This window comes from Artemia franciscana, chromosome 9, assembly GCF_032884065.1.
Source record: "Artemia franciscana chromosome 9, ASM3288406v1, whole genome shotgun sequence".
NCBI classification, from domain to species: Eukaryota; Metazoa; Arthropoda; class Branchiopoda; order Anostraca; family Artemiidae; genus Artemia; species Artemia franciscana.
The window spans coordinates 20839722-20863172 of NC_088871.1; the positions used below are offsets into that span (position 1 = coordinate 20839722).

At 33.0% G+C, this 23451-nt stretch overlaps 1 protein-coding gene across 1 annotated transcript in view; it reads left to right on the forward strand.

Annotated features, from left to right (window-relative positions):
• Positions 1–23451, forward strand: part of LOC136031140 (lachesin-like) — a 129929-nt gene that overhangs the window by 62721 nt on the left and 43757 nt on the right. The window contains exons 6-7 of the mRNA XM_065710460.1: positions 10810–10947; positions 13232–13381. Coding sequence (XP_065566532.1) covers positions 10810–10947; positions 13232–13381 — 288 coding nt within the window. The remainder of the gene's footprint in view (positions 1–10809; positions 10948–13231; positions 13382–23451) is intronic.

Here is a 23451-nt window from a genome sequence, read left to right on the forward strand (position 1 = left end):
CTGGGACGATGTTAAAAATACCCTTGTTCAAACAATCAGTCAGATTTAATCACAAATGCTTTAATTTATGTGGATTACAGACAGCATGCGTTTCGGCGAGAATGCCTTTTTCTTTGATGCCACGAGCATCGAAGGTTGCTTTCCAGGGTGTTAGACCAGCAGTGGGCGAATACAGTGTTTCTAGATTAAATAATTGTGCCACTGTTGCCACTATTCCAGTAAAAGGCTTAGCGGCCGTTTACCGTGCTCGCGTATTGCAATGCTTTTTTTTATATAATCCAACATCTGTCCAGGTAATAAATCTATGATTTTAAAGTATTTTTCAGATCTTCCATTTCTCTTTAGGTGTTTAAGTCTTGCCACTTCAAGCCTTCTGAGTTACCCCAGCTTTTGTGTCAGTAGTTCCGAGACTTTATTCGTAAAATCCTATTATGATTTAGGGAAAAGTAGCTTTTCCCCCTTGTTAGCTCTTCAATAGTATTTATAAAAGACACAGCAAAAGACCACTGTGATTTCTTAATTTAGAATGAAAATGAATAAAATTTGCATATTGAATGCTTATTTTCTTTACTTTGTTCCTGTCGTCCCCTTTCTGTTTTTTTTTTTTTTTACATCATTGGAAATAAAACAATAATTTACATCATCTTAGCTGGCCATACTAACATTCAATTAAGCCTTTTGGTGAAGGACAAATCATAAATTCATTAGCCTATAATGATATATTCTATCGGCAGTTATTATTGTGCTTACATTAAAGATAAGTACTCCTATCTTTAGGCCTATCTTAAGGCCTTCTATAGCTGGAAAATCTCTTGCGTTAAGACAACTGGAGCATGAAAAGAGTGCCTACAATTCGAGAAGCAATAGTTACAAGAGCTGAGAAATTATACTGTCCTGTAAAAGTATCAATTCGTCATTCTTTTTTTTTAGAATCCCCTTTTCATATCTTTATCGACGCGCTTTACCCAAAGGTCGTAACTTTCACCAAACCTCAATTCAAAAATGTTGGTAGTTTCTGGCATGGTTTCTCATGTATATCACTTGAATTTAGAATAAACCTCAGGATGAAATTATTGGAGTTTATCTTATATGGCTCGGGATGTTTGGGTACAACATTGACGATATGATTATAAGTGAAAAAAAAAAAAAAAAAACAGAAATTTCCGGCAGTAGAACAATATTTATTCTGAGAGGGGAGGAGTCTGAAATGACAAAACAAATTTCATTTTGCTGAGCACTCTGTTTCAGGAGTTTTAGCAGCGAGGATACTTCTTTATCTTTTGATGTAGGTTACTTTGTTCTAAGGAACACAACAAAAGCAATAAGAAAATCTGGAGGATATTTGAGGTTTTCAATTCGATACATTTTTTACTCAACAGGTCTTGAAACTCAATAAAATTTATGAAAATCAATGATGAAATTCAACGAGATTTAAAATTGAAATTTGGAATTTACTAAGTTTTGAATTTGAGTAAATATACATAAACCTAGTGTGATCACTTTTGAGGCGGACCAAGTCATTTGCTAACCATAGCTACACTGAGCAAAAAAAGTCTTTTTACTAGCTCTTTAGTTGGCAAAGCCGATGGGATTACGACCAACAGTGGCAAAAAAAAAATAGAGTTAGTGTTTCATCTTCCCGCAATCCTTCCCTTAACACTGCATGTCTTTAACAATGTATGTATTAGCCAGTAAATAAAAAAGTTAAATACTAGTTCTTAATGATGGCTATAGAATAGCTAATAATTCCCCCAATAAATCCAGGCTGTATAGTAGTTTCCATGACATCGAACAAATAACGGTTTATCATAAATTGACAAGCGAATATTTGAGATTCTATTCGTGTCTGTTAGAGCCAGTAATTTATTTTCACTTTAGATAAAGTTTCTAAATTTATTTTTCAAACTAGACAGTGAATTATAGTCAGGGTAACAATATTATACTGACCGCTACTCTTGACTCTTTAATCCGTTAAAAATAGTATGAATATACTCTGTGCTAATGTATACAGAGGAGGTATGTAAAAGGAATTTTTTTTTATTGTAGGGAGAGGTCAATGACGAAAAATTTTCAGGGGAGGATCAAATCAATAAAAAAAATTGTTTGATGATGTGAAGGATATATGCCCAAAAATTCAAGGTTCAAGGTTCAATCGGGTTTAATTAAAAAAGGAAATAACTAAACTTAAAGTACATTGCTCTGTGACAAAACTCACGTTGAGACCCATAATGGGTCTGGAAATTATATTTCCAGAGGCGCAGGTTCCAAACCCCCTCCCTACATCTGTCATTGATAAAAAGATAACATAAATACACCAATTGTAATTCGATATCTTTTACCATATTAATTTCCAGTTATATGATTTTTAAAACAGGTTGATCGTATCGAACAATGGTCCTAGAAGATCGGGAGAGGGCTCATTGGAACAGAAAGAAAAGTTTCAGTGCTGTTTTTAAGTAGCCAAAAAGATTGGAAATTTTAAATTTTGTCCCAATTCTTGAAAAACGACTCCTGAAACATGAGGGTCGTTTGATTAGTACAATAAGAAGCTCCTTTAAAGTACTAAAAACCTTTAGCGTAAAGAGCGAGGTGTTGAGGAGGGAGCAATCCCCTTCAAATACCTAGTAATTTCTGTTGGTTTTAAGTTTTAATTTTGCTCTTTACATTCAGTTGAAAAAACCTGTTTTTTATGCACATATAGATTTGATTCAAATCCCCTTAAACTTCCCTAGAAAAAGCTGGAATTTTGCCATGGTTGCAGCGACAGCTGCAATCTAATAAGGTCAATAATAAGGCGAAAAACGGTCAATAATATCCAAAAGTTTACAAAAAAGTGTTCCATAATAAATTTGTTTCGATAACTCCATCAAAAACCGCCAGATGGTGCTGTTTTTGTGCCATTCCTGGAGTTGAAACATAAGGAAGCATAAAAGGAGTACTAGGCCTATAATAATTTCCATAGTTTTTGGTGTCCGTCTATTTTCTAAAGTTTCTATATAAATTTCACGATACTGTACCGATTTAATCAAACAATATTTTTAGTAATTGAAAACCCTCAAGACAAAAACACAAATCCAGAAATCGAAGAATCAAATTTAGACTAAATTTAGTCAATATACAATTGTTAGTTTCATTTGTTTTTGGTTTGCTTTTAGCATATGTGCACACAGTCACCCCATTAAGTTTGCTCATTTTGCTTGTTGGAATTATTTAATTTTTTTTGTTATTTCTTATCAACAGGTGGTTCCTATTGTCGAATAAAAGCTACATGGGGTAGGGGGTCTGTCTCACCATCTTAGGATCCCTAAACTTTGACAAATCTTTTTTTAGTATTTTCATTGAGAAATGTCCTTTTTGATATTTCGATTGAAAAATGAACAAATTCCTCCCCCCTAGAAATCGAACCCCTTCCTCTGAATTTTCCTGTATTAACGCCACTACAACTATCACAGCTATAAAAAATGTTGGGCTTTTTCGGGCCTCTCTTCGCTTTATAAACCAGTATCTAAATATATTGGGCGAATCAGTCTTGTTTTTTCTTAGATGTATCGGAAGATGTGTTCAATGGCAGGTGACTGCCTTTTTTTTTAATAGCGAACTACTAGCCGTATTAATCTTTATGACAATTTTTTAATCTTTTTCACGCATTTAATATTTTTGACAATTGTTATTTTAACGATCATTAGATTAGCTATGTTTAGGAGTACTCACTGTTTAATCTATAATATTTTAAAAGAGAAACAATAAAAGTTTTGTATATGATTCTGTTTTTACATTATGTTGCTAGTTCATCATCTTCTATTATTCAACACGATATGTCTTTAACAGAGTTAATATTACTTAGCTTAATAAGTGTGAAATATGGATTTTTAATTGGCTATGACAGTTAACAGAACCTCTTTGTACACCGCTCGGCACACCTCTGCTATGCTTGGCTTAGTTCCACCAAGCTTCGCACAGTTCCACCACCTTTGGCACAATTCCGCCACACTTTTTACGCTTGGATCACACCACCTGGTGAAAATGATTCTTGAGAGTGGACGCCCTCAGAATTATGTTTTGTATCTAAGTCTAGCAATTGTAAGCATCCTTGGCTGTTGCTTACATTCTGCTCCAAAGCAGAGCACCTTAGCTACGCTTTCGAGTTAAGCTGAAATACACGTCCTTCATCACCTGGATTGACCAAGAGTAATACCAGTTGATGTTTGTTTTCGCTTGGATTATCAGCAAACTAACTAATGAGTATTCGTGATGCACAGTATAAGTATATATTTTCTTTCTACTGTGTTAAGATAAGATAGTGATCAGGTCGATGGAAAATTTCATGGATGACAATTATGATCGTGAGAAGCGTGGAAGGCAATATTGCACTCGTTCAGGCAGGGCCAGTGCCCTCAAGGAAGACCCAAACTCCAAAGTTTCTAGAAATGCGATCGCAAATAGCTGGTATGTACTTTTTAGCATACCCTGGCGTTGATTGACGATCCCGAACAAAATGGTTTTTCTGGATTCATTCTGACTGTTAAAGAGTTAAAAAAAGCGTCAAATACTGCCATTTTAAAATGGAAAGTTTTAACCTGTGGTTCCTTTAATAACAAACATTATTACCCGACCTCTGTTGACATTTTCGATTTTATTATTCATGTCTTGTTGACCTTTATGAGCAAATGTGGCTTTGTTTGAAGTAGATTGTTGCTCAGTTTACATCTGTATGCTAAATTGATTGTCAGTAGTCCCAAGGGTTCTTAAGAAACTCATGAAACCCGTTTTCTCCCTGTTTCTATAAAAAGCTTTTTTGTTTGTTGTTTACATGGATGTTTCAGCCATTCTTGAAAGTTGATTTTTAGAATGTCAAAACAACATTCGTGAAACAAGGAAACTACTGTCAAAATGAAGGTTTGTGATTCAACTGGAAAAGTTAGTTCTTGTTTCAAGTCAACAAATAGAATTTCTGAGTTTCCTTTTAGATTCACAATCAATGCGCATTTTCCCTCCAGAAAGAAACATTCAAAAAGTCTGGATGTGGTTTCAAAGCTTCTTAGTAGGTCCTGTGGTGGCGCAGTGGGTTTGACCTTAGCTTGGTAATACGGGACCCAGAGATCGAATCATGCTGCAGCAATGCACTGCAGGGCCGACGCAGGGACCTTAGTAGTCAAGAAGCGTCGTTAATCTGATACAAGCTTCTTAGTAAAGAATTGACTACGATTCGACAATTGGCCAAGAGTCTAGGTGTTCTTGTTTCAAAATTCCTAGCAGTGGATAGTAATCGAAGAACAAATCATTGCTCTCAGAGCACCGAGTTTCGAACTCATGCTTGATTCGGCTCTCATAGCCCTGAAATTATCTCTAGGAACACAAGATCTAGCTTTTGGAGCCCAAAAACAGTTTCTAGAACCGCCTGAACTGGCTCGGCATGCCCCATAAGAAATCCATGATCAAAGAAATGACAGAAAGCAAAAGGCTTCTTCGGAAAAGGACAAAGGAAAAGATTAAAAGAAAGTACGTCAAATGATGCTCTATTTAAAAAGGTTTCTGAAGAACGTGAAGGAAGGTCCCAAGATCCATATAAAAAATTGTCAAAGTTACAAATGGAGATTTCTTTGAGCCTCTGGAAATAGAGAAGCAGAAGGATTTATTTGAGCGCCGCACTTGGCCTGCAAATACCGATGAAATTGTTGTTTTCAAGGGTAACTGTAAAACTTGGGATGTTCTCTCATCACGGGATAGACAGAGGAATGCTAAGGCACTTCAAGCGGAGTGGACTATTGTTCACTCAAACTTTTATGTTTTAGAGGCAGCAAATGTGATTCTTGAGCTTGAAAATAATAATATCAAAGAAAAGGTTGTCTCAAACCAAACAGATAGAGTTCACATGCTTCGCCTCGCCGATTATGATCAAAAAAGAATCAATCAATCAAAAATCAATCAAAAAAGACTTTATGCGATATTATTGGAAGTGAGTCCAGATCTCATGGTAGGATCAGCTTTATGTGCTTCTGAAGTCGCAGTGACAAAGTTTCTTTCTGGTAAGGATGTTGCCAAAACACCATTCAAAGCCAAATCTGGGATGTATTTAGAAAAATCATTTGGAAGACCAAAACCACTTCTACCAGATGATATTTTTATTTTGTCTCTCCCACAAAAACTGACCTTGACTTGAAACTGACTTGTACCCTTGTACCATATTGTCCAAGACCTTACGCCTAGCGGCTCATGTCTACGGCAAGGTTTTTGCTGCCGAGGATATTCTCCTTCTTTAGTCGATATTTTTATAGATGGATGGCGGGATTTGACTTGGCACCAATAACGGGTTTACATTAAAAAAGGATCGACTGGAAGAAATGTAGTCAAGCCCTTGGAGGCAACTCGACTGGAGACCTTGACTTTTCATACGGAGCTTCTTAACTCATTTGCTAGATATAGAGCATTAATACTGCAAGCATTGTTTTATCGGCAATTTTACCAAGCCTTCAGTTAGGCAGTAATCAATTTACAAGAAGTTCATGAGAGAATCAGTTCAGAGAGAATAGAAGACGTAAACTTTCAAAGTCTACTAGTATTCGGGATGTAAAACGCGTATTTTATCTCTTTCGATTACCAGCTTCGTATATCAAAATTTTCAGCCAAGGACACTAACACAAAAATTATCATTTTATTGATTTTATCAGCTTGTGAGAGAGTTCAGATTTAGGCCAATTTCTTAATTAGTAGTAGAATACGTAATGACGATGAAAGTTTTGTTTTTAAAATCAATATGTTGCTAAAAGCAACGAAACCATGCAACCACATTTCGGTGGTTAGATTTCGGCCTTCCCTGTATCCGGTGACGCATCTAGGTACTTGTATTAGAATGACGTAATACCAAATTAGAGACAACGCACTTTTTCTTACACACTGTAAGCCTCATATTACTGCGTCCAAGTCATCTTTTTCTAGATGGATCTATTAAGTCTTATTTCTTGCAGTTATAGATCTCAGTGTTTATGGTCCTCATAGCACCCGGTTAACCTCAGTGTCCCGACCTTAAAGCAAGGTTCTACGACAAATCAATAGAAAGTGAACGACGGTTATCTGTCTTTTGAATTTATTCATTGTATTTGTTGTACTTGAAATATCTTACTGTAAATGAGTTTTCGTACAATAGCCTCTTTTTACAAAGAGGCTTAGTATTGTTAGTGCTGGTTTAGCTCATGGTGAACTTTAAATTATCTATGCTTATAATTTTTCATACGTCGCATAAAATTATTTATGGTAGCACAAATCTTGCTGCAAAAAAGTGATTATTTTTTGAAGCATCGAATTGCCCTTAAAAACTCCAAGATCCCCTCGGTAAAAATCCGCACTCTATACCTATGTGTGTGATGGGTATGATGGTGTCAGTTTTGTTAATAAATACAGCTTATTTCAGTTGAGTGCCACCACATGTACTAGTTTAAATCAGTTTCCTTTTCTCATTAATTAGCGATTGCATAGATTTTTAAGGAAAATGAGAAAAGTAACACTGAATTGTCACTTTACATTTTTGGGGAGGGGGTCGTTTTGTCTCTAAACTTTGTCCTATCTATGGACAGTAAAATATTTCAACAGGCGATGACGGCTGAGAAATAGACGAGCAAGTAGAAGAACAAACAACAAAACATTATCCATTTAACCTTTTTGAATACTTATTCTTTCTTGAGACTATTTTTAAAGATTTATGACATTTGTCCTTCAAAGCTTTATTATCCAAAATGCACGACTTCTTGTCACTAAAGAACTTAAGTATTAATGAAACGACCTGGGAAATTAAGGAAAGTTCCATAAACTGATTTTACATCGAAAACATAGGTTTTGTGAATTACCTCCAGGAAACAGCAGCTAGAACTGGACTATTGGTTAAATTATGAAGACATAAAGAAAGTTGGGTCTTGGTTATTGCAATAGATATTGAGAGAAAGATGTTAATTAGTGAATGATAACGCAGTAACAAATCTTGTATAAACATTGATTTAAGCAGATACAGGGAACGTTGGAACGAATTTTTGCAAAGACACAAATTCGGGGTTATTTTTGTAGGTAGGAGGAGTTGCAAGATCCAAAAATTTTTTCCGAGGAGGAGAGGCCTCAATTTTTTCTTTTTTTTAATCGTAGGGAGATTGAAACCCTGCTGAATCTTCTTAAAGACATTGCTAAGTTTTTTCGCAGTAACTGTCTCATAGTAACAGGCTGAAAACAGTTTATCTACTCTGTTTAAGCGAGCAACTGTGTATTTATGTATGTATATATGCAGGCTATATATATACTTTCTTGAAAAAAGCTTTTTTTTTTTTTTTTTTTTTTTTTTAATTGGAATCCTGAGATTTTCTCCCCTGAAAAAAGATCTAGATAGTTCACAACTTTGAGAAAAACTTGCTTAGAGCTTAATTTTTGGAAAAAACTATGATAGTCGCATCACCATTTATATAAATTTCAAGAGCAAAATGTGCATCACCCCCTCCCCCTAGGAGTTCTTGTATTGTTCTTAGTTTCTATGTCGTATGTAAAATTTCAAAAGATGATAAATTACTCTGAACCACTAAAGGAAAGGCAATGAAACAAGAAACAGCACAAATCACATTGAATTGCAAACGAAAATGTTGCACAACGAAACCTGTGGTTAGAAGACAAAACAAAATTACAAGTTCAATTGGAATTGCCGATTTACACCATAGAGTGAAGAGGTGTTATTTTAGCGTCTGCAAAGATACATAGGAAGGAGAAAATGAATTCAAGTCTGAATCTCTTAACCACCCTGGAATAGAATGAAGTTATTTTGGCATCTGTGAAGAATACACATGAAAGAGGAATTGAATTCATGCCAGAAAAAAAAAATCCTGTGAGTGACATCACATTTATATGCATTCAAAGAGTGAAAATAAAATAATTTTGTTCTAGTGGCGGTCGTATCGTTTTTGGCATCTACGATGCATTCAAACTTTCAAAAGAAGACTATTGACACCAACAGCTAAGGAAAACAGCATGGAAGAAGCAACAACAAAATTCACATTGAATTGCAAACGAAAATGTTGTACAACGAAATCGTCTGTTAGAAGACAAATAAAAATTTTGATAGAACAAATGAAAGTATTAGTCTAGCTTGTGTGAGTCTGAGAAGGACAACCATGAAGGAGAAACAGGTTTTCAGTATTTATGATACGTGCAAGCTGCATAATATGACAAATAACTGCGTAGTTAAAGGAAATGGTATGGGTCAAGAAACAGCAAAAATCGCAATGAATTGCAAATGAAAATGTGACTAAATGCTAAAGAGTAACACAGTGATTGCGCTACTATGTAATTAATATATTTCAGAAATTACAATGTAATAAGGAACGTTTTATTTTAGTGTCTGTAAAGAATAAACAGGAAGAAGAAATTTAATTCATGCCTGAATCTCTTTATTCGACCAAAATTGCTGATTTGCCATCCCATGACATAAAACTAAGGAAAAACAATACTTATGCTAATGCTTAATTTGGATATTCCAGGGGGCATAGGTATTGGGTCATTCCTGGCTGCTACTGAATTATATAGCAACGCAAAAAAGCAAAAATATAACGACTGGGAAAAAGCTGAGAAAGAATTTTTGTTGGCATCTTTGACATCATGCGAAATTATACTTGATTTTGAATGAATAGACCAGTTATGGCAAAAGGTATGGGAAAATATATTAGATAATGATGCCCAAAAATGAAGCGTATCAAGATCTGCGGCTAGAAGAAATGCAATAACAAGCATAATAACGAATTCCAAATAAAAATAATGGACAAGGAAATATGCGGTTATAAGGTAAGCGACATGATTAAGATAATCAAATCGTAAACGGAATCTGGGGTTAGAATAAAAGCAACGGTGAGAATCCCAACTAGTTCCACGAGAAAAAAAAAACTTATAAAACGGATGATTCTTTCATGCAATAACAGGAAAGAGGGATTGAATTCGCGCCAGAATTTATTAATTCAATTGAAATTTTTAATTTGACGTCTCATGACTTAAAACTAAAAAATGACGCGAAGATTATGCAAATGTGTAATTATACAATCAAGCATATACAAGCATACCGCGTGTGGAGTGCTGGGGCCCGGGTGAAGCCTGTGCTCCGCGTCCTTTTATACTATATCAAATAACCATATCATACCCATTTTGTAATGAATCGATTCCCCCCAGAGCCCACATTTTCCGATTTCAACAAGGTATAAACCGTTGGGTTATTTTAGTCTTCAAGTCACTAGTTTGTTGAAACAAAAATACGACCTCGTCATGATCATGGATTGAAATAGCATACAATGAGCCTCTGATCCAACCATATTCAAAATCTTTCGGAAAACTTGTGTTTTCCAAGCCCTAAAGTGTCCCTTCTTAGCATTAATTATTATATATATTTGTCCTCTAAATATCATTCAGTAGTAACTGTAATCCAAAAAAGGACAAAAAAAAATAATGGTTCCATAGGAGCACAGCATAAATATTATACAGCATATAATATTTAAGCTGTGCAAAGGACTAGGTCCTTAGCAATACATGCTAAATTTTTCATGCATATTGCAACCCCTGTTGAATCTGGTGTCAAAGCTATCTACTACAAATGAAAAGCTATTCATTACGAAAGTAAGATATTTAATTATTCACATCTGCCCTTATCTACTTTCTAATAGCGTGACATTTGATCTTAGTGTGAAACATTTATGCAGTTAGCATGATACTAGACGATCGCTATAATAAATTGACAAGAAGGATAAGCTGTTTTCTAGTAGAGAAAGTTTGTAAAACTAATATAGTTTGTCATTCCAGTTCCACCCACTGTTTGGGTTACCAACCAGAGGTACCGTGCTCCATTAGGAAGTGAAATTAATATAGACTGTGTTTGCGAAAGTTTTCCCAGAGGTCTCCATTATTGGGTGAGAGAAGACGCGGAAGTTATTGTCCAAGGTAAGTTTATTGCATCAAATTAGGATATTGCATAAATACATTTCTTAAAGAAAGTGATATCATAAAGTGGAAAAGACAAAAGGTTTACTTCTTCGCAATAACAAACTGTAAGTAAGGAGCGACTCGTGCTAAAAGTCAACAAAACTCTACAATAAAGAGTTTCATTAAAGATAAATACATCAAATTAGCCAGTTTTATGATGACTATAAATTTGTCATACTCATAGATTTTCAAGTTACCTGCAAAAGAATTATGAGCCTGAAACTTGTCTAATTTCCAAAAATCTGTAAATCTTCTCCTTCTCCTCAAAAAGACCTGTAAGGAAATTGAACCATTGTATATCAAAGAACTGTATTGCAGTTGTTTCAAGCACCTACCTTCAAAGATATAATTTTTTTTGTGGTAACAGTTTGTGGTAACGATCTGCAGTAAGGAGCGACCCGGCACAATAGTAACCGAAACTCTAAAAAACAGAATTGATATCAATAGTTAAATCAAAAGAATTGCATTTTAATGCTGATTTTAAACATATTAGTTTCATCAAGATTAGTCGTACCCATCAAAAGTTACGAGCCTGAGGAAATTTGCCTTATTTTTGAAAATAGGGTGGAAACACCAGTAAAAGTCATAGAATCTTAACGAAAATCAAACCACCAGATTCAGCGTATCAAAGAATCTTACTGTAAAAGTTTCAAGCTCCTATCTACAAAAATTTGGAATTTTGTATTTTATGCCAGAAGCCAGGATGCGTGTTTATTTGTTTTTTGTTTTTTTTCGTTTGCTTGTTTCTTTTTTGTTTTTTTTCCCAGGGGTGACCGTTTTCCCAGTGGCTCTAGAATGTCGCAAGAGGGCTCATTCTAACGGAAGTTAAAACTTTTAGTTCCCTTTTCAAGTGATCCAAAAATTGAAGGGAACCTAGGCCCCCTCCCAAGCTCATTTTTTCCCAAAGTCCCCACATAAAAATTTTTAGATAGCCATTTTGTTCAACATAGTCAAAAACCTAATAACTATGTCTTTGGGGATGACTTAATCCCCCACAGTCTCCAGGGGAGGGGCTGCAAGGTACAAACTTTGACTATTGTTTACATATAGTAATGGTTACTGGGAAGTGTGAATACGTTTTCAGGGGACTTTTTTACGGTGGGAGGGGGTTCGGAGGAAGGAGGTTGCGTGGGAGGATCTTTCCATGGAGGAATTTGTCATGGGGGAAGAAATTTTCCATTAAGGTGGCGCAGGATTTTTTAGCATTTTTTAAAAGAACAATGAAAAAATAAATATGAAAGAATATTCAACTAAAAAGTAAGGAGCAGCATTAAAACTTAAAACGAACAGAAATTATTACACACATGAGGGCTTCACCTCCTCCTAATATTTCGCTCTTTACGCTAAAGTATTTTTAGTAATTTCAACAACTTATTCTATGAAGTTTGTGATTCAGGTGTCATTCTTAAAGATTTAGGACAAATTTTTAAATTTTAAAGGACAGTGCTACAATCTACGCAATTTTTTTTTACAATTTCGAAAAAGAAATTTAAAAAAAAGAAGTTAGTAATTACAAAAATTTTTGGGTTTTGCATCATGTCTTTTTCATCGTCCTGCTATGTAAGGAGCTATATGTAGAGCTTCGTATAAAAATAAAAATAAACGATTGAGTGCAATTAATGAAGGCTAATAATGATTTATGTAATGAAGTGCAACCTTAAAATTTTTTGTAAAAGAAAAAAAAATGGGACAATTTGGCCTACTTCGAATGTTACCAAATCGGACAGCTGTTAGCTACTTTAGGATCCACTGTACTCACTTAAGTGGTTGCCTTGCTCGAAATAGTATTACAAAAAATTCGTTTATACGATGCTGCAAAATCAACTTGTGAAATTAAACATGACAAGATCAGCCCAGCAAGATTTGAGTTGGCTAAATTCAACGAAGCAAAATTCCAGTCGATCTTTATTTTTTTTAAATTAACCCTCCTTTAAGTTTTGCTAGTCTATAATTTGCGTAAACCCTATCAGACCTACGAAAGCGCTTTGGAATTCAGGGTATTTCAAAAATGATCTTATCTATTAAAGATAGGTTATTGTCATACAGATTTTACACTTTACAAAAAATTACTAGATCATTTTATTACAGTGTTATAGTGCATCAACCTTATATTGACCTTCCATTTTTTAATTCTAATAATGTGTAGAGTGGCTAAGTAAAAGTCTAGTAATACATTTTGGTAGTCTTGCTTTTTCCATTAATGATAATAAATCAATGTTCGCTTCGACTATCTTTTCCTCAGGTCCAAGATTTCAACTGGAGATATCAGAAAACTCGTATCGCACAATAAATCGTCTAACGATAAAACATATTCAAATGGATGACTTTGGGCCTCTTAAATGTATTTGCAAAAATCCTATTGGTGTATCTGAGGCAGCTATCACTATAACAAGTAAGTAAAAATTAATAAAATTACCGTTGTTTTTACATTTTTCGCAAAAAGTCAGCAAATTAGTAAACAGATTTGTAGTTATTATGACATCATGTCTAAAGTTGACCTAACTTAAATTGAAATAAATTTAACTTGATCCAAAGTATACTGTAGCATTTTAGCGATGGCTTGATGCTAAAGCTGCTAGCTCTGTAATATTTATCAAATTCATAAGTATTATCTCGCAACTCTAGCAATTGTTGCTCTGTTTAGTGCGAGAACGACTGCCATTCAACATAAATTTGTGATTTCACCCTCGTTTCATTTCAAATCTTATTCACGTATTACAAAATTAACCTTCAACATCCTCTAATAAGTTTTCAGCAAAGAAAAAGTCAAACTTTACCGCAAAGTTCAGGGAAATGAGGGCAGCACTAATACCCTTATATTGATAAAAAAAATTTGATAAGTAACTGATAAATAATTAAATAAATAAAGATAACTACAAATAACTTAATATAAGGAATAAATGAATAATCAAATGAATGATAATCTCTTTTCACTTATGTTTTGTCGTCACTTTCCATTTTCATTGGAAAATGTTTGTTTTTCCCCTGTTTGCTATTCGTTTGCATATAATAAATTATAACGACAACAACATAATGTGTTTCAGAACAAAACTAAGACTGTGTGATTGTGTGTCCTGGAAACAAATATAATAACTTATCACAGCACAAAGCCATCTTCACATGGCTGCCTGCATATGCTCCCCCCCCCCCCCAGCCCAGTCCTCCTAAAACTTCACTTTTTATTTGCTTCTTTGAGTATTTTAGGCAATCCTGAATGAAGATGAACTGCCCAAAATACGATTTTTGAATACCTACCGTCCTTCGTGAATAAAAAGTGACCTAGCCATCAAATGCTTTTTCTTACGGGACAGCGGAAACCCACATCAAATTTGATCAGGAACACTATTTCTGAACTAACTTTGCTTATTTGTGAAAAACTGTACTTATATTTTGCCTGAACATTAGCCCTTATAAAGGAGGAGGGTTATCCACCTGTAAGCTATTTTTAAAGATAATTCCCCATCTCCAAAATTTGATAAATTAGGACCTAAACATGCCTTTTCTTGCGGGGGGCTTGGGGGGGGGGTGTGCGAAGCGCCACCCCAACAGCTAGTATATCTATATATATAAAAATAAGTTGTCTGTCTGTGGATCTGTGGATCAGGTGACGTCATGTTTCTGTGTCGGCTGACGTCATGAAATTAGTTGTCGTCATTTTTGCTTTGACGGTGACGTCTTTCAAGATATTTAAGACATATGTTCACGTAGAAATATATTAATGTTTAAGTTTACAATGACTGATGAACTTACCATGGCAAAAGCCGATGAAGATGCTCAAAGAGTCTATGCCAAAAAACTTGCTGCTGATAGAGAAAGTCAGAAAAGAAAGCGTGCCGAGGAATTAAAAGAACAGCAAGGAAACAGGCTTGAGGCTAAAGAACGCAAAACCGCGCAGTTAGATGAAGATCCACCTGGACAGCGAGAGTCAAAACATATCAAAACTGAAAATGATAGCGATGATGATTGGGTTTGGGATTTTGACTTGGATAAGGCAATCCTGAATGAAGATGAACTGCCCAAAATACGATTTTTGAATACCTACCGTCCTTCGTGAATAAAAAGTGACCTAGCCATCAAATGCTTTTTCTTACGGGACAGCGGAAACCCACATCAGGGGGTTTCTTCTCTCCAGTAAGAAAAAGCGTGTGTTGTGTATGTCAAGGAAAGTCCAGAATCTTTCTCTCTAATATTTATCGAGTATTAATTCAGAGAGAAAAAAATTCTGATCTGTCGTTAGAATCCATTGGAATTTTTAGATCGATTTAAAAACTTTCCTGATTTGTCTCTGCCTTGATAGTGATTTTTTGACTAACTCAAAAGGTATTCGTGTCTTTTATTTCTATTTTCAGCAAGAATTATGACTCTATTTAATATTTAAAATAGGTTTTAGCGGGAACAGAAAGTTCCAAAAGAGCATCAGAATGTCTATCAAGAAGTCCGTTCCAAACGTCTCATTATTTCAAACAGTTCGTGGTAACGAACTGTAGTAAGGAGCGACCCGGCTCAATAGTAAACAAAACTCTAAAAAACGGAATTTTGATACCAATAGATATATCAAAAAATCGCATTTTTATGCTAATTTTAAATGTATAAATTTCATCGAATTTAGTCTTACTCATCAAAAGTTATGAGCCTGAAAAAATTTGCCTTGTTTTGGAAAATAGGGGGAAACACCCCCTAAAAGTCATACGATATTAACAAAAATCATACCATCGCATTCAGCGTAACTGAGAACCTTAGTGTAGAAGTTTCAAGCTCTTATCTACAAAAATGTGAAACTTAGTATTTTTTCCCTGAAGACCGATCATGGGTGCGTGTTTATTTGTTTGTTTGTGTGTTGTTGTTTTTTTTCCCATGGATGATCGTATGGACCAAGTGGTCCTAGAACGTCGCGTGAGGGCTCATTCTAACAGAAATTAAAAGTTTTGGTGCCCTTTTTAAATGACCAAATAAATCGGAGGGCACCTAAGCCACCTCCCACGTTCATTTTTTCCCAAAGTCAACGCATCAAAATTTTGAGATAGCCATTTTGTTCAGCATAGTCGAAAAAAATAATAACTATATCTTTGGGGCTCACTTACTCCCCCACAGTCCCCAGGGGAGGGACTGCAAGTTACAAACTTTGACCAGCGTTTACATACAGTAATGATTATTTGGAAATGCACAGACCTTTTCAGGATGATTTTTGGTTGGGGGTTGAGGGGAGGGGGCTACGCGGGAGGATCTTCCCTTGGAGGAATTTGTAATGGGATAAGAGAAATTACATGAAGGGGGATCAGGATTTTCCACTATTATTTTAAAAAAAAAAACAATAAAAAAATAAATATGAAAAAGTTTTTCAACTGAAAGTAAGGACGAGCATTAAAACTTAAAACGAACAGAGATTATTACGCATATGGGGGGTCCATCTCTTCCTAAATAGCTCGCTGTTTACGCTAAAGTTTTTTTTAGAAATTTATACTATTTATTCTACAGCCTTTGTGATTCAGGGGTCAATCTTAAGGAATTGGGACAAAATTAAAGCTTTAGTGTAAAGAGTGAGGTATTAACGAGGGGGCAAACCCCCTCAAATACATAATAAAAATATACGAATATAGAAGTTCGTTACGTAAGCTAATTTGTAAGTTATGTATATTTTTTACTAATAAAAACGTTCGTTAAATATTAAAAATTCTAGTTGCCTTTTTAAGTTACCAAAAATTGGTGGGCAACTAGGCCTCCTCTCCCACCCTTTTTCTCAAAATCTTCTGATCAGAGCTAAGAGAAAGCCATTTAGCAAAAAAAAATTAATTCGCAAATTCTGTTTTAATTATTCATTTGCGGAAAGCCGAAATAAAAACATGCATTAATTCAAAGACGTTCAAAAATTAAATAAAAAAAAAAAAAATTATTTGACTGAAAGTAAGGAGCGACATTTTAACTTAAAACGAACAGAAATTACTCCGTGTATGAAAGGGGCTGTTCCTCCCTCAACGTCCCGCTCTTTACGCTAAAGTTATTTACTGTTTAATAAAGTAGAATTGAGAGAAAGAGTCAAACTTTAGCGTAAAGAGCTGTATTTGTTTTGGATTTTTATGCTGATTTTAAATATAAAAGCTTCATCAAATTTAGTCTTACTCATCAAAAGTTACGAGCCTGAGAAAATTTGCCTTGTTTTGGAAAGTAAGGGGAAACACCTCCTAAAAGTCATACGATCTTGACGAAAATCACACCGTCGCATTCAGCGTATCAGAGAACCCTACTGTAGAAGTTTATTTCTACTCAAATTCTAACGGAAATCAAAAAGTTCTTGTGCCCGTTTTAAGTGACCAAATAAATTGGAGGGCACCTAGGCCGATTTCTCAATTCTGTTAATTTCAATTTCTCTAAAAAAAAAACTTAAAGCTCTATTTGTTTTCCTTTCTACCGTTTATCGGTCAGTCGGAATGAAACAAAACTGGACTAAAGAATTTTTCTATAACAGTTCTGAACTTCTATTCGAAGCATCATCCATGTCAAAATCAAAATCACAAGTAATGACTGGAACCCCGAAAACAGCCCTTTTGTAGATTGAAATAAAAGGTACACTATTGAAATTCCTAGGTTTGAAAGCTATTAATAGGAGATTTGCAGTCTCCCTTCTACCCTGTTGGAATGACAAGAACATGTATCACTGATGGGTCCTTCCTCCCTTCAAGTGAAGTCAGAGGCTTTAGACTGTTACGGTAGGGCAGGAGGAAGGTGCAAATAGCCAAACTCATGTTTATAGTATTTTTTGTTCGGTTTAAGTTGAACTTGAATACTAAATCTAATTTTTACACGTTCCAAGATTTATTTATATTAGTACCCGTTGTCTTTATTTTTGCTATGACTGGTATTTTAATTTCCAAGTGATAAATCCTTGTCGTTTTGAGTATCAATTATTTATACGAATTTATTTATACGGGTCTTAAATTTCATATGACTCAATACTTTTCCTTGAAAAACGTCGTTTTGCGAAGGTTTTTTAATTGATTTCTATCAGTTTTTGATTGCCTAAGTTTTGTTATTTGTTAAAATAATGATCATTCCCCCATTTTTCACGTCATCTGCTCAGAGGTAGTTTTAGGAAGGGTAGACTGGGCACTTAATCCTGGCACAGAAATTTTAGGGGCGCAAGATTTCAATTAAAAAATCGAACATTTATAATTCTTTTGTTACATTTAAAATTTATTTTTATTAAAATAAAACAGAGAGTGCAGCTGGCAGAAATTATAAGCAAATTGAATCTGAAATTTTCAGTTCCCCATATCTTTTTCCATGTAATGTAAGAAAGTTCAGATTTAAATATATGACAAATTTTTTTAATCAATAAAAATTCTTTTAACATTTGGCCTGATTTTCTTGGGGAGATAGAGTGGGAGCTCTAATCAATACTTTCCCCTTGCCACAAGAGAGGGCAGAAGGCAACAGCTTTGGTTCCAGAATTAAAATATTTCATTCAAATTTATCAATCCTAAATAGTGCCTTTTTATTTATTTCAACATCTACCTTAACATTCCTTGAAAGTTTTACTTAAATGCCGTTAGCCTTTTATAAGATACTAGCTGTTGGGGTGGCGCTTCGCGCCACCCCAACACCTAGTTGGTGGGGGCGCTTCGCGCCACCCCAACACCTAGTTGGTGGGGGCGCTTCGCGCCACCCCAACACCTAGTTGGTGGGGGCGCTTCGCGCCACCCCAACACCTAGTTGGTGGGGGCGCTTCGCGCCACCCCAACACCTAGTTGGTGGGGGCGCTTCGCGCCACCCCAACACCTAGTTGGTGGGGGCGCTTCGCGCCCCCCCCCCAAGCCCCCCCGCGCGCGTAAGTCGTTACGCGCTATATATATATATATATGGTTTTAACTACGTAAAACTTGCGAATATACAACATTCTTTGCTGTCCCATTGTCTTTGCATATAAATAGATTGTCAGGTTTACCGACTCTTGAACATGCAACATATAATGGTCCATGGGAAAACAATCTGTATTCAGATCTATACCTCATGATTCTAATGATTGCCCTTGAGCTTTGTTGATGGTGATTGCTAATCGACCATTCCCTGTCCCGGTGTCCCGGTCGTCATTTATATCCCCCTGTTTCCCCCGGTGTCCCCGTTGTAGTTGTGTCCCTGTGTCCCGGTCGTCATTTGTATCCCGGTGTCCCGGTCTGTATATACATTCGTTTTTTAGTTTTGTTTTTCTCCTTTATTTTTTTCCTTTTTTTTTTCTTTTTTAGTTTATTTAGATTTTTAGATTTTTTAGTTTTTTTATTAGTTTTTAGTTTTTTTTCTTTTTAGTTTTTTTGTAGTTTTTACCTTCTTTTTAGTTTTGTTAGTTTTTTTTTTTTACTTATGTTCTGGTCGTCATTTATACTCCCTGTGTCCCGGTGCTTTGTTGATTGCTAATCGAACATTCCTTTTGTCCTGGTCGCTTTCTCTTTGAGTGTCGTCATTTATTTTTTTCTTTTTTAGTTCTTTTAGTTTTTACCTTTTTTAGTTTTTTTTAGTTTTTTAGATGAAAATTTTTTTTAGTTTTTTCCTTTTTTTCTTTTTAGTTTTTTATTGGTTTTTACCTTTATTTTAGCTTATTTTTCAGTTTTTTCCTTTTTTTTATTTTTTTTTTATTTTTTATTTTTTTTAGTTTTTTTACCTTTTTTTAGTTTTTTTAGTTTTTTTAGTTTTTCAGCTTTTTTACTTTTTTTTATTAGTTTTTAGTTTTTTTTGTAGTTTTTGCCTTTTTTTAGTTTTTTCAGTTTTTTTTTAGTTTTTTATTGGTTTTTACCTTTATTTTAGCTTATTTTTCAGTTTTTTCCTTTTTTTTAGTTTTTTTTAGTTTTTAGTTTTTTTAGTTTTTTACCTTTTTTTAGTTTTTTTAGTTTTTTTAGTTTTTTAGCTTTTTTATTTTTTTTATTAGTTTTTAATTTTTTTTGTAGTTTTTGCCTTTTTTTAGTTTTTTTAGTTTTTTAGCTTTTTTCATTTATGCTCCCTGTGTCCCGGTGCTTTGTTGATTGCTAATCGAACATTCCTTTTGTCCTGGTCGCTTTCTCTTTGAGTGTCGTCATTTATTTTTTTCTTTTTTAGTTCTTTTAGTTTTTACTTTTTTTATTTTTTTTTAGTTTTTTAGATGAAAATTTTTTTTAGTTTTTTCCTTTTTTTCTTTTTAGGTTTTTATTGGTTTTTACCTTTATTTTAGCTTATTTTTCAGTTTTTTCCTTTTTTTTATTTTTTTTTATTTTTTAGTTTTTTTAGTTTTTTACCTTTTTTTAGTTTTTTTAGTTTTTTTAGTTTTTTAGCTTTTTTACTTTTTTTATTAGTTTTTAGTTTTTTTTGTAGTTTTTGCCTTTTTTTAGTTTTTTCAGTTTTTTTTTTTAGTTTTTTATTGGTTTTTACCTTTATTTTAGCTTATTTTTCAGTTTTTTCCTTTTTTTTAGTTTTTTTTAGTTTTTAGTTTTTTTAGTTTTTTACCTTTTTTTAGTTTTTTTAGTTTTTTTAGTTTTTTAGCTTTTTTATTTTTTTTATTAGATTTTAGTTTTTTTTGTAGTTTTTGCCTTTTTTTAGTTTTTTCAGTTTTGACGTCACCTGATCCAGTTTTTTCAGGTGACGTCACCTGATCCATCCACATATCCACACACAGACAACTTATTTTTATATATATAGATTGCAGATAAGCCATAATAGATACAAATGCAGATACACATAATATATTTTGACTGAGCTCGAAATTTTCTATAAGTTTCAACTTACTACCCTTAACTTTCCCTGAGACGTTCCTCAATAGTAACCTATTAATGCTTTCTGCAACAGACATAGGCGGTATACTTAGAGCTACAAGAAGTCACCAATCCCTCAAGACATTTTTTTTTCAAGACTTGTTTCTTCAGGGTATTCTCCAAGACGTTTGTCTAATGTTTAGTTATGTAAATTTAAATGACGATGACGAAAGACTCAATAAATACTATTATGCCCTCCCTAAGGGTATTTCCCAAGATTTTATTTATGTAAATAAAAACGTAATATCAAAGTGTCTTTAAATTTTTTGAACTGCATTTACCTTAAATAAAATAATTATTTATTTTTGTGTTTTCATGCATAGGAAATTATTATCTATTCACCAGATTAAGGTATTTTACAATTAGTAGTATTTTGACAGTGATAAGAGTAATATATATAGATATATGTACATATATATATATATATATATATATATATATATATATATATATATATATATATATATGTATATATATATATATATATATATATATATATATATATATATATATATATATATATATATATATATCTATATATATATAAAAATAAGTTGTCTGTCCGTTACGCCAGATTATATTTTCTATATATATAAAAGAAAACAAACTAGAATGTAAAAACTGGAAATTGCATAAATATTTCGAAATATTTTGACAATAGATTAAAGTAATTCGAAAAAAGAAAAATGGTAAAAAACTAAAAAAAAACTAAAAAGAAAAAACTAAAAAAAAAATTAAAAATTGAAAAAATAAAAAAGAAGAAAAAACCCAAAAAGAAAAAACATAAAAAAATAAAAAAGATAAAAAACTAAAAAAAACTAAAAAAGCTAAAAAACTAAAAAAAAAGAAAAAACTAAACAAACTGGGAATTGCACAAATATTTCAATATATTTTGACAATATATATAAAAATAAGTTGTCTGTCCATTACGCCAGATTATATCTTCTATATATATAAAAGAAAACAAACTAGAATGTAAAAACTGGAAATTGCATAAATATTTCGAAATATTTTGACAATAGGTTAAAGTAATTCGAAAAAACAAAAATGGTAAAAAACTAAAAACAAAACTAAAAAGAAAAAACTAAAAAAAACTAAATAAAAAATTAAAAAAAGAAAAAAACTTAAAAAGGAAAAATGTAAAAAAAATAAAAAGGTAAAAAACTAAAAAGAAAAAAAAACTAAAAAAAACCTAAACAGCTAAAAAAAAAGAAAAAACTAAAAAAACTGGGAATTCCACAAATGTTTCAATATATTTTGACAAAAGATTAAGGTAATTCGAAAACCTTAAAACAGATACCCAAAATTTTGAGGTTTATTATCAATAAAAAGAAGAAACTTAAAAAAGAAAAACTAAAAAAGAAAAAAATAAGAAAAGAAAAAACTAAAAAAGAAAAAAAACTGAAATGAAACTGTATCTATATATCTATATAAATGACGACCAGGACACTCTAAGAGAAATTACAGACTGGGATACCGGGACACAAATGACGACCGGGACACAGGGAATATAAATGACGACCTGGACACAGGGATACAACTCCAACGGGGACGCCGGGGGCACAGGGGGATATATAGATGACGACGGGGACACAGGGAATGTTCGATTAGCAATCACCATCAACAAAGCTCAAGGGCAATCGTTAGAAAAATGCGGTATAGATATGAATACGAATTGTTTTCCCATGGACAATTATTATGTTGCATGTTCAAGAGTTGGTAAACCTGACAATCTATTTATATGGACAGACAATAGGACAGCGAAGAATGTTGTATATTCGCAAGTTTTACGTAGTTAAATATATATCTATATATATAAAAATAAGTTGTCTGTGTGTGGATCTGTGGATCAGGTGACGTCATGTTTGTCCGCATATGACGTCTGAATTATTTCACACTAATACAAAAGAAGAAAAAAACTAAAAAAGGTAAAAACTACAAAAAAAACTAAAAAGAAAAAAAAACTAAAAAAGCTGAAAAACTAAAAAAACTAAAAAAAAGGTAAAAATCTAATAACTAAAAAAAAACTGAAAAAAATAAAAAAAGGCAAAAACTACAAAAAAAATAAAAACTAATAAAAAAGTAAAAAAGCTAAAAAACTAAAAAAACTAAAAAAAACTAAAAAAAGGTAAAAAACTAAAAAAAACTAAAAACTAAAAAAGAAAAAAACTAAAAAAAAGGAAAAAACTGAAAAATAAAAGAGAAAAAGAAAACTAAAAAAATATGAATAAATATATATAAAAATAAGTTGTTTGTGGGTTATGTCTGTCTGTCTGTCTGTCGAGTGACGTCGTGTTTGTCCGCATATGACGTCTGAATTATTTCACACTAATACAAAAGAAGAAAAAAAACTAAAAAAGGTAAAACTACAAAAAAAACTAAAAAGAAAAAAAAACTAAAAAAGCTAAAAAACTAAAAAAAACTAAAAAAAGGTAAAAAACTAAAAACTAAAAAAAACTGAAAAAACTAAAAAAAGGCAAAAACTAAAAAACTAAAAACTAATAAAAAAACTAAAAAAGCTAAAAAACTAAAAAAACTAAAAAAACTAAAAAAAGGTAAAAAAAAAAAAAAAAAAAACTAAAAAAGAAAAAACTAAAAAAAAGGAAAAAACTGAAAAATAAGAGAAAAAGAAAACTAAAAAAATATTAATAAATATAAAAAATATAAATATAAATATAATATAAATTAGCAA